Source organism: Mauremys mutica, chromosome 1 (genome assembly GCF_020497125.1).
Source record: "Mauremys mutica isolate MM-2020 ecotype Southern chromosome 1, ASM2049712v1, whole genome shotgun sequence".
Classification (NCBI taxonomy): Eukaryota; Metazoa; Chordata; order Testudines; family Geoemydidae; genus Mauremys; species Mauremys mutica.
In genome coordinates this window covers 301,535,454-301,547,671 of record NC_059072.1, presented here as the reverse complement: position 1 = coordinate 301,547,671, position 12,218 = coordinate 301,535,454, and the positions used below count along the sequence as shown (strand labels likewise).

Here is a 12,218-nt window from a genome sequence, read left to right as displayed (position 1 = left end):
CTCAAGGAGGGTAGCTGTATGCCATCCTTATGCTCCTTGATCTCCACAGCTACCACAGCCTTGTTTCAGGGTTGTTCTAACTTGGGTCCACTGGTAACTTCTCCTAAGAGGCTGTTCCAACATGCAGCAGCATTTCTTTTCCGTGCCCATGTCTCCAACACATTCTTTATACCAGGGGTTCTCAAACTGGGGGTCGGGACCCCTCGGGGGGGGGTCACGAGATTATTACATGGGGGGTTGCGAGCTGGCATCCTCCACCCCAAACCCCACTTTGCCTTCAGCATTTATAATGGTGTTAAATATGTAAAAAAGTGTTTTTAATTTCTAAGGGGGGGGGTTGCACACACAGGCTTACTATGTGAAAGGGGTCACCAGTACAAAAGTTTGAGAACCCCTGCTTTATACCATGGAGGCCAGGTTAGGATTGTGTAGAGCTAGCTATGCTGGCTCTTTGTCAGTTAGGATTTCCTCAGGAAGTCAGTTAAGCTGGCATTAATGGTCTCTTGATGGCACAAAAGCTGTTGTGTATTTGGTTGTCATGGGTTTTGTTACTATGGCAACTGAGTTAGACTATTAAGGGATAGCTCAGCCGGTTTCAACCGGCTGAGTGAGCTCTCTGTGTCTGTAAATAAAATGGAAGTTTTGGTTAGCTGTCTGCTCTCTGGCCTCAAATGATTGCTTCCTACACCGGCTGCCCCAAGGATATAACACTGGCAACGAGGATGGGATCCTGGTGCTGCTCCAGTAACAGAAGGAAGTAGAAGTCAAGGTAAAGACCAAGCAAAGAAAAAAAGCTGCTTGTTTGCACTGACTGTGAAAGTGAAACTAAAAATCATGGCTACTCTGACCAGGCCCCTGGAGCCTTTTGATGAGAATACAGAGCAGTGGCATGTGTATACTGAGCGTTTTGAGCTTTTTGGTATTGCAAATGACATTACAGAAGCGAAGAAAGTGCCAATATTCTTAACTGTTGTAGGGGCTAAAACCTACTCTCTGCTACGCAGCTTACTACACCCTGTTAAGCCTGAGACTAAATCTTACAGTGACATTGTGGAAATCCTGGGGTCTCATTTCTCCCCAAAACCACTGGTAATTGCTGAAAGATATAGGTTCCACAAAAGAGACCAAAAGGAAGATGAAACAGTTGTACAATTTGTAGCCATTTTAAAAAAGCTAGCAGAACACTGTGAATTTAAGGAGATGTTAAATGATGCCCTGCGTGACAGGTTAGTGTGTGGCCTCTGCAGTGAAGCTATACGGAAGCGCCTACTGACAGAGGCTCAGCTTACATTACAGAAGGCTGTTGATATTGCTGTCTCCATGGAACTGGCTACAAGGGAGGCACAATACATCGGTGCACCCCCTAGGGTGCAAAAAGTGTCACAAGAACCGACCCACAAAACTGTGCAGAGTCAAGAATGTTACCGCTGTGGTAAGCCAGGACTCCAGGCATCAGAATGCTGGTGTAAGGACCTGGTGTGTCGACACTGTGGCAAAAAGGGACACATTGAGTGTGCCTGTAAACAAAAGAAAAAGAGGCCTGTGGTCTGGCCGACAAAAAGAGGAACCTTGCATACCCTAGAGCAGACCCAGGATGATCAAGGTGACACCGCCTCACAAGAGGAAGTGCCACTGCATGTTTTGTCTTTGGCAGCGGGCTCACATGAATACTGGGTAACCCCCTTATTGGAGGGCAAACCTATACGCATGGAACTAGACACCGGTGCAGCTGTCTCGCTGGTTCCTGAGACTGTGTATAAGGAAAAGCTACAGCATCTTCCGCTTAAGGCAACAAAAACTGTTCTGAAGACGTATACAGGTGAAGCTGTGCCCATGTTGGGCACTATTGATGTTAAGGTGGAGCTCAATGGACGGGCGGCTAAATTGCCACTGTTTGTGGTGAGAGGTAACTACCCAGCCTTAATGGGTAGGTCTTGGCTTGGGAAGATTCAGCTGAAGTGGGCAGAAGTGCACCGGATGACTAAAGAAGAAACCAGTCTAACCCCTATACTAAGGAAACATGCTGCTGTTTTTGGAGATGATTTGGGAAGTATGAAGGGAATCACTGTGACATTGAACATTAAACCTGGCAGTCCACCAAAATATCTGAAAGCCCGAACTGTGCCATATGCCATCAGGCCAAAAGTTGAAGCAGACCTGGAGCGCCTGGTCACCAATGGAGTCCTAATACCAGTTACCCATAGCTCATGGGCCACTCCTATCGTTCCAATAGTGAAGAAAGATGGCTCTCTCCGGATTTGCGGTGATTTTAAAGTCACTGTCAACCCAGTGTTGTGTGCAGAGCAATACCCGCTTCCCCGCATCGATGACCTCTTCGCAGGCCTGGCTGGGGGACAAAAGTTCAGTAAGATTGATCTGAGTCAAGCATATTTACAGATGCACGTCGATGAAAAGTCCCAAGAGCTGTTGACTATTGTGACTCATAAGGGGCTTTATCGATACTGTCGCCTACCCTTCGGAATCACATCGGCTCCTGCCCTGTTCCAGAGGGCTATGGACCAGATCTTGTGTGGCTTGTCAGGAGTTCAGTGCTATCTGGATGATATCCTGGTCACTGGAAGAAATGAAGAGGATCACTTAAAGAATTTAGAGGCTACCCTACAAAGACTGGAAGAGTATGGCCTACGAGTTCGCAAAGACAAGTGTGAATTCTTCAAGCCCTCTGTTGAATATTTGGGACACATCATCGATTCTGCAGGTCTTCATAAGGCCCCTGCAAAAGTTAAAGCTATTGTGGAGGCTCCCCCACCTCGAAATGTAAGCCAGCTGCGCTCATTTCTAGGACTACTGAACTATTATGGAAAGTTCATCTCACAGTTAGCCACACTGCTAAAACCACTTCATGAGCTCCTTGGGCAGAACAAGGCCTGGAAGTGGACTGAAGCCTGTGATGTTGCATTTAACAAAGCTAAGGATGCATTGTTAAATTCTGAAGTTCTAACGCACTTTGATCCATCCTTACCCCTGCAATTGGCCTGCGATGCTTCCCCTTATGGAGTGGGAGCGGTCGTGTCACACATTATGCCTTCGGGAGAAGAAAGACCTATTGCTTTTGCTTCACGCACTCTAAGCAAAGCAGAAACTAACTACGCCCAAATCGAACGTGAGGCATTAGGAATTGTTTTTGGAATTAGGAAGTTTCATCAGTACCTGTTTGGGCAAAAGTTTACTCTTCTTACAGACCATCGACCTCTGACATCAATTTTTGGACCCTACACAGGCATTCCCCCATTAGCTGCTAGTCGTATGCAACGTTGGGCATTGATACTTTCTGCACACACATATGAAATCAAATATCGGAAATCCACTCTGCACGGCAATGCAGATGGCCTCTCAAGGTTGCCTTTACCGGTCAAACATCAAGATAGTGCCCAAAAGGAAATCTTCTACTTTGAACAGGTAGAGAATACACCCATCACTGCTACTCAGATAAAGAAGGCAACCCGCGTTGACCCAGTATTATCCCAAGTTATGGACCTGGTGATGCATGGAAAATCTCGACAAACCTCTCCGGTCTCACCCGACCTTGTTCCCTACATGTCCAGGCGGACGGAGTTATCGGTCCAATCTGGTTGTTTGTTGTGGGGGAGGCGTGTCATTATTCCACCACCCCTGAGATCACAGATGTTAGAACAGCTACATTCCGGTCACTGTGGAATAGTGCGCATGAAGGAAATTGCACGAAGCTATTTTTGGTGGCCTAGATTGGACAGTGCTATTGAAGAGAAGGCAAAAGCTTGTATGTCATGTCAGGGTGTAAGAAATGCACCCCAGTTGGCACCCCTACACCCATGGGACTGGCCTGAAAACCCGTGGCAACGTATTCACGTTGACTTTGCTGGCCCCCTTGAAGGAAGCATGTTCTTGGTGGCAGTAGATGCCCATTCTAAATGGCCAGACGTCTCCATAATGCAGTCCACTACTGCAGAGAGTACTATTCAAAAACTACGAGGACTCTTTAGTCGTTTTGGTCTGCCAGAACAACTTGTGAGCGACAACGGACCGCAGTTCGTCTCTCAGGAGTTTCAAAATTTTATGAAGGCAAATGGGATACACCACATCACGTCAGCACCATATCATCCGTCCACCAACGGATTAGCTGAAAGATTTGTGCAGACAATGAAAAACGCTTTGAAATCAGCAAAGGGACAACACTCCATTCAAAAGCGTCTGGATACCTTCTTACTTTCCTATAGAAACACACCTCATGCTACGACCCAGGCTTCCCCAGCCTTTCTAATGATGGGACGACAGCTGCGCACTTGCTTTGATCTGCTGAAACCTTCTGAACCCAGACAAACTGTGCAACATCAGCAGCAATATCAAGTCATCAGACGGGCACCCAGAGCCAAAGACCGAACCTTTAGCCCAGGACAGCCAGTTTTGGCTCGGAATTATACTTCCAGAGCTAAATGGGTCCCGGCCACAGTCATCACTCAAACAGGACCTGTTTCCTATATAGTCCGGACTGCAGAGAATCTTACCTGGCGGCGACATGTAGATCAGCTGTTGCCAGGTCATGCCAGTCTTCAGGACGCATCTGCAGTTGAGGGGTCTGACTTCACCCCTCCTGGTGAGACACCGAATCATGAGTCACCTGTTCCTGACTGTTCTCCTCCTTTACCGCCGGCAGCTGAGATACCCCTTTGCCCAGCACGAGCTGATACCACCTCCTCACCTATTCGTGCTGCGGACCCTGAGCCCCTAGTACTTTCAGGTGCAACAACACCAGAAGTTCGCCGTAATCCACCTAGAGACAGAAGGCCTCCTCATCGGCTGGATCTTTAGTTAGGGCGAACCCACGGTTATGGGGCAAAATAATCCCCAGGGTTTAGCCGGGAATGGAGGCAGTCTACCCTCCTTCTCTAGTTTAGTGTGTGTTTTATTTTGGGGATGTTCTTATTGGGGGGGGGAGGAATATGTTGTGTATTTGGTTGTCATGGGTTTTGTTACTATGGCAACTGAGTTAGACTATTAAGGGATAGCTCAGCCGGTTTCAACCGGCTGAGTGAGCTCTCTGTGTCTGTAAATAAAATGGAGGTTTTGGTTAGCTGTCTGCTCTCTGGCCTCAAGTGATTGCTTCCTACACCGGCTGCCCCAAGGATATAACAAAAGCCTTATCATGGGCCTGGATCTGTCCCAAGTGTTTAATTAAATCATTCCCTCTTGCTGGAATATTGTTCTTAGTAATAATAATAGTTTACACTTACATCCAAAGTGTTGATTTACAAACACTGTTTTAATCACTGAAGGACTCTGGTGAGGTATTCCCATTTTATAGATAAGAAAATCTGAGGCAGACAGAGGTGGTGACTTGTCACAGTGCGAGTCTGTGGGAGAGCCAGGAATAGAATGAAAGAGCTTTGACTCTGATTCCCTCACCATTTTTGCCAGTCAAGGATTTTGTGTGGTACACCACAGTATCTGTGCAGGCACATACTGTACTCCTTCAAGCAGCTAAGTTTAAAAGTTGCCCAACCTTAACTTTTTAATAATAGTTACGATCTGGTGAGGAATGCCTGTTTCTAAATATTATATGCATATTTTTAAAATACATCATTCTCACTGACTTAAAATAAAGCTACAACAAAAGTTTGATGAAACATACACAAAAGAAAAAGTCTAAGGTGAAGTCCTGGCCCCACTGGAGTCAATGGCAAAACTTCCATTGACTTCAAGGGGCAGGATTTCACCGGTAGTGGTGTTAGCACTACTCACTCCATTCCTTGGTGCTTTACAGCACCCATTTAGCATCTGAACATTCTTTCGGAAGCTAGGTATATTCTTATTCTCATCATTGGCAATGATAGCTTAAAAAGAAGTAAACAAAAGGCAGCCATGTTGTCCTCTATTCCATTAGAGAGATGAGGGGAAAAAACTACAACATTATTTAGTAGTTGGGAAATATCTAAATTGTGTGTGTGTGTGAGTTCCTAAAACAGCATTACAAACACACAGACAAACCACGCTCTCTCTCTCAATGCAGATGAAAGCCAAAAAAATCTTTCTGCTTCTAGTAGAGTATCCAATTTGTTTGATATTTGATATGTTCTGTACTGAGTTCGTATTTTGATCTGTCTCTCTGCAGCTTGGTTTTTGCCACAGTTGGCTCGAGTCCCGTTCTGCAGAGAATTAGGCATGGAATCTACTAGGGATTGGCACACGATACTGATTGTAACCATCTGCCATAGTTTTTGAAGGTCTTTTTAAAAAGTGCATTATGCAGTTCTGCCTCTGTGTAGCTGTGCTGAAACTAGGTGGTACATTTCAGTGTATCAGCCCATTTATGGTTTTAAAAATCTCACAGCAGCGTATGGAGGTGTAACCATTTCTATATGTGATATTACAGGTTTCCAGCTATGTTTTATTTCTACCTGATAAAAGGTGTGTTCTTTGACTTTGTAGAAGAACTTATGATTTCGCTATATTATGTCTTGTTCCAAATACTAGAGAATTTAAAAAGTCCTGTAATTCTTCAAGCATGTGATTACAGGATACTGGTAATTATTGAAAATAAAAATACCAGTAATACAAAGCATATCTTACCATCACATTTGTATATAAAGCTATGACTCCATTGGGAGATTCTGATGTCAAGAAATCATGAAAAACTTGACTTATTTATGTAGTGAACCTAAAGCGTGAAATATAGAGATATCCTAGAAATGTAGAGGTAGAAGGGACTGTGAAAAGTCATCAAGTCCAGCCCCTTGCTCTGAGGAAACCCCAAGTAAACCTAGACCATCCCTAACAGAGGATTGTCTAACCTCTTTTTAAAATTGTGGGGAATTCCCCAAAGATGGGGATTCCACAACTTCCCTTGGAAACCTATTCCAGAGCTTAACTACCCTTATAGTTAGTTTTTCCTAATATCGGACCTAAATCTCCCTGGCTGCAGATTAAGACCATTACTTCTTGTCCTATTTTCGGTGGACATGGAGAACAGTTGATCATAGTCCCCTTTATAACAGCCCCTAACATATCAGTTGTCTATTCTCAAGTCTAAACATGCCCATTTTTTTAACCTTTCCTCATAGGTCAAGATTTTTTAATCTTTTTTGTTGCTTTGTTCTGGACTCTTTGCAGGTTGTCCACATCTTTCCTGAAGTGTGGTGCCCAAGATTGGACATAGTACTCCATCTGAGGCCTCACCAGTGCCAAATAGAGCAGGACCTTTTACCTCCAGTGTCTTACATAGGACACTCCTATTAATATACCCCAGGAAGATATTAATCTCTTTCACAACAGCATCACATTGTAGATTCATATTCAATTTGTGATCTACTATAATCCTTGCATCTTTTTCAGCAATTTAGCCCTTTATTCCTCATTTTGTAGCTGTGCATTTGATTTTTCCTTCCAAAGTGAAGTACTTTGCATTTGTCTTTATTGAATTTCAATTTATGGATTTCAGAACAATTCTTCAATATGTCAAGGTCCTTTTGAATTCTAATCCTGTTCCACTCCTTTATCCAAGTCATTCAGAAAATATTGAATAGTGCCAGGGACTGATCCCTGCAGGATGCTATTATATATATCCTCCCAGTTTGACAGCAAACCATTGATGATTACTCTTTGAGTATGGTCTTTCAACCAGTTTCATACTCAGCAGACTGTAAGAATACATTATGGTTCCTTTGCTTTTTCTTCCCCTCTGTTCTCTCTTGGCAACCTTATATACTTCCATGATTTCAACTGCTACATTTATGTGAATGATTCTCAAATCTACTCCTCTACTTCTTTGCTCAGTCTTACATTTTCAGATGTCTCTTGAAGTGTCTTAGATGTTTCATCACAATGTCCATATTTTCCAAAATTGTGAACTTATCATTCCTCCTGATCTCTTTCCTTTGTTTCTTTTCTCTGGCTGACAACTCTACTATCTTTCCCATCTATCAATCTTGCAACCACTATGCTATGGTCTGCGTAAGAGAGGAATTGTTTCACTCTCTGAGTGATAGATGGAGAAAATTATCACTGGCCTCCACTATTATCTGATAGTCCAAGAGAAACAATGGATCAGCATGAGCCATAACTTCAGTTTGTGGAGCCACTGATTTCAGTAGAACAGGGTTAGAAAATATTGTACATGACATTGAACAAAAGGCAGTGTTCTAATGCCAGCCAATTGCTCCTAGATGTTTCCCCTGACTACCAAGTTTACAACTTTGTATTTGTATTTAGTGTAAGCCCACCATCTGCACCCCTACTGTACGTCTGTCAAATGCTGGGAAATTAAAGGGACTAGAGTACTAGAAATTAGTTAAAAGGAGATGTAGATTTCAGTCACCCAAATACTGGTGACACTATTAAATAAAGTATGATTGTAGATTATATTGGCATTCTGTATTTGCTGCTCACTTTCTCCTTTGCTTTGGGTACTACATGTTAGTCTGCTCTGTTATTAAACCAACTGCGCTGAATATGAAATAAAGCATGTAGAAATAAGAACTACAAAACCAATAATCATATTTCTAAGAGGGAATGTACAACTGGTAATATGAAAATGGCTGCACACGTATTTCTATACAGCTATTATGTGTGTGTAATGCTCCCTCTTCCGGTCGGAGGGAGGCCACTCAGGCTAGGCCAGTGGGGTCAGGACCAGAGTCTGTAAGACAGGCAAAAGCCCCAATAAGGCTGCGCGGTAAATAGTCAATACCAGGCTTTAGCCTGAACTGGGGTAGTTCAAGTAGTCATCCCTTATGTACAGTCTATCAGGGCTGGCTGGGTCCTCGGAAGCGCTCAGGCAGACAGCAAACACACAGTCTCAGGGCTGGCTTTTGCCTGGGTGGAGCTCAGGCAGACAGCAAACATACAGCCTCTAAGGGGTTGGCTTTAGCCTGAGTGGAGCTCAGGCAGCCAGCAAACAACAGTCTTTTGGGGCTGGCTTTGGCCCGGTCGGAGCCCAGGCAGTCAGCAAACAAACAGTCTGTAAAGGTGAGTGGCAAGGGAGCTCCTGTCTTGGGGTAGAGCCTCCTTGCACTGGGTATGGGGTCCGCCACCCGGCATGGAGTAGGGCCCACCCTACTCCACTGCGTCCCAGCCCAGGGCCCTGACAGGCAGGATTGGCTGCCTCTGTGTTGGCGGGGATCCAGCCGCAACACGCCAACTGAGCCATGCTGGGCTCTGCAGCCGGCTGCTCTGTGGCTGCCCCAGGCTACTTCCTGCCTCCCCAGGGTTTGGTACCTGTGGCCTCCAGACCTCTTCCGGCTTTTCAAGGTAAACTGCAGTGGGTACTCTGGGCCAGTCGTCGTCCAGGTCTGGGGATTGGGAACAGCCAGGCGCAGGCTCCTCTAGGGGCCTCTGGAGAACAGGCCAAGTGTCCTCCTTAATTGCAGGCTCTCCCCCAACTGTGCTTCAGGGCCGGCCTCTTATACTTCTGGCCATGCCCCGGTACTTCTGGCGAGGGAGGCGGGGCGATCTAGGCTCCACCCTCCATGGGGCATCTAATGCTCCCTCGCTCTCCTGGTCAGAGGGAGGCCACTCAGCCTCACTACAGTGTGCAATATATATATATTCCATGCTATATCACTTTATATAGTTGCCGCCTCTTGGAAAGATGGATTAACTAAATTGATGGAAAAACCCCTCCCGTCAATGTAGGAAGCGTTTACACTATGCTGCTGCAGCGGTGCAGTTGCAGCGCTGTAGCAGTTGTAATGTAAGCATACTGTATAGATAGATAAATCTAGTAGGACAGACAAAATATGCAGTTACAAAGAATATCACTTCTCTTTTTCAAACTAAACATTGGTGTAAACCTAATAATATAGTACTGTAATTGTGATCAAAACTTTTGTATCTTGTGTGAGATTTTACTAGATTGTAAAGGAATTCTGACCTTATTCTCTCGACAATTCTTGGATATTAAAGTACTCTTCTTTGTCTGTAATGTTTTTAATATACATTATTTCAGGGCGTGGGAAAAAACAAGATTGTTGACCGATTCCTTCACCTGTTAAATAGACCTAGAGAATATTTACAGCTGCATAGGTAAGAATGTCACTTTATATGATTTGTTTGTTTCAATGTCATCCTTATTTTCACTGCTGAGCTTTTAGATGTTTACATCTCATATTCCTGAAGTTTTATTTATTATTGTTTATTATAACTACTGAGTGCCATAGTTAGATCGATCTAACTCCTGGAGTAGATGCAGCTATGTTGACAGAAGAATTTTCCCCTGGACCTAGTTGCTGCCTCTTGGAAAGATGGATTAACTAAATTGATGGAAAAACCCCTCCCGTCAATGTAGGAAGCGTTTACACTATGCTGCTGCAGCGGCGCAGTTTGCAGCGCTGTAGCAGTTGTAATGTAAGCATACTGTAAGCTCCATTTGCAAAAGCATCTAATCCTGTTGACTTTCAATGAGACTGAGGGCTTGTCTACACAAACATTTAGTTCTCAACAAGCTGGTGTGCGAATCTACCCCATACTAGCCTGCTGCATACTAAAAGTATGTCTACACCACAGCAGCTACAGTGGTATAGCTATGGTGCTGCAGCTGTGTCATTGTATTGTAGACACTTCCTATATTGATGGAAGGGATTTTTCCATCAGTGTAGGTAATCCAGCTCTCTAAGATGCTGTAGCTAGGTCGTTGGAAGAACTATTCAGTCGATGTAGCCAGGGGCGGCTCTAGGCCCCAGCACGCCAAGCGTGTGCTGGGAGGTCCACCGGAGCCGCGGGACCGGCGACCGGCAGAGCGCCCCCTGCGGCGTGCCGCCATGCTTGGGGCGGCAAAATCGCTAGAGCCGCCCCTGGATGTAGCTGCATCTACAGTGTGAGATAGGTTGACCTAACTAAATTGCACAGAGTTAAAAATTTTTCACAGTGCTGAGCGATGTAGCTAGGTCAGTCAGATACTTATTTGTATTAAGTGCCTGTGTAGACCACGGATCAGCAACCCTTGGCACGTGGCCCATCAGGGAAATCTGCTGGAGGGCCGGGACGGTTTGTTTACCTGCAGCGTCCGCAGGTTTGGCTGATCTCTGCTCCCACTGGCTGCAGTTCACCGTACCAGGCCACTGGGGGCTATGGGAATCAGCGTGGGCCGAGGGATGTGCTGGCTGCCGCTTCCCGCAGCCCCTGTAGGCCTGCAACGGTGAACCACAGCCAGTGGAAGCTGTGAGCGGCCAAACCTGCAGATGCTGCAGGTAAACAAACCATCCCAGCCCGCTAGTCGGTTTCCCTGACAGAACGCGTGCCAAAGATTGCCAATCCATGGTGTAGACGCTGCTGACTCATGTTAACTGTTCGTTAATGCTCTTCGATCTAGTTCTGTTTGAAATGGGATTTATGTAGTTTAATCAATCTCAAATTCACACCTTTTATTAATTTAGATTAACTTTCCTGTATGTCCCTATGTAAACAAACTGTAAGACATTTTTTGAAAATTTTACTTTCACTAAATAGTATGGGGGAAATAGAAAAAGAAATAAAATGTAACTGTAGTAGGTCCTATTATAAGATGTAAATATACGTTATGAAAGATTCCCCCAACTCTTTTCTCAGAAAATGGGTACCTATCCAACTAAAAATGCTGTTGAAATATTTTTTTTGTTTCATTGGTACAATATCATAAGGCGTTCTAATGATCTACCCAATATACATATCCAGAAGTTAATTTACATGGTGTAAATTGAATTTTGAGGGATTATTTAAATTATAGAATACCTATTATTCAAGCATCAGAGGACACTTTCATAATCAGAGTTGGTGAGCTGATACCATGAGTAATTTTGAAGTCACATTTCATAAATAGATTTGTACATGGTAATGATATGGGGAACTGAAAGGCGAAATAAGTAGGATCCCTTCTGACATTTGGATGTATTTGTATTAATCCTGATTCACACGCAAGGGGTAATACAAATAAATCATAAATCATTCTTCCTAGCTTTTCTTACAATTCTTAGCTGAGTTTTCTTACTTTCCTGAGTGTTTTCTTTACATTTTACGTATTTTTTGTTCTCAGACACTAAAATTGGTACTCGCAACATTAATTAAGGGGAAACATAGATACAGTTAATAGGGAAGAACCTCCAAAACATGTGTGACTAACAAAATACCATTTAAACTGTGGACCATTTCCTTCAGTGTAAGTTATTTCCTGTACTTCAAATGTATTTTAATGCCACATAACAAGTATACACATAAATAATCACATTTATTTCTAATTAGAAATGAAATCC

The 12,218-nt window shown here is 44.1% G+C and overlaps 1 protein-coding gene across 1 annotated transcript in view; it reads left to right on the top strand.

The window, feature by feature from the left end:
• Positions 1 to 12,218, top strand: part of VWA8 (von Willebrand factor A domain containing 8) — a 282,235-nt gene that overhangs the window by 143,579 nt on the left and 126,438 nt on the right. The window contains exon 21 of the mRNA XM_045012690.1: positions 9,941 to 10,017. Coding sequence (XP_044868625.1) covers positions 9,941 to 10,017 — 77 coding nt within the window. The remainder of the gene's footprint in view (positions 1 to 9,940; positions 10,018 to 12,218) is intronic.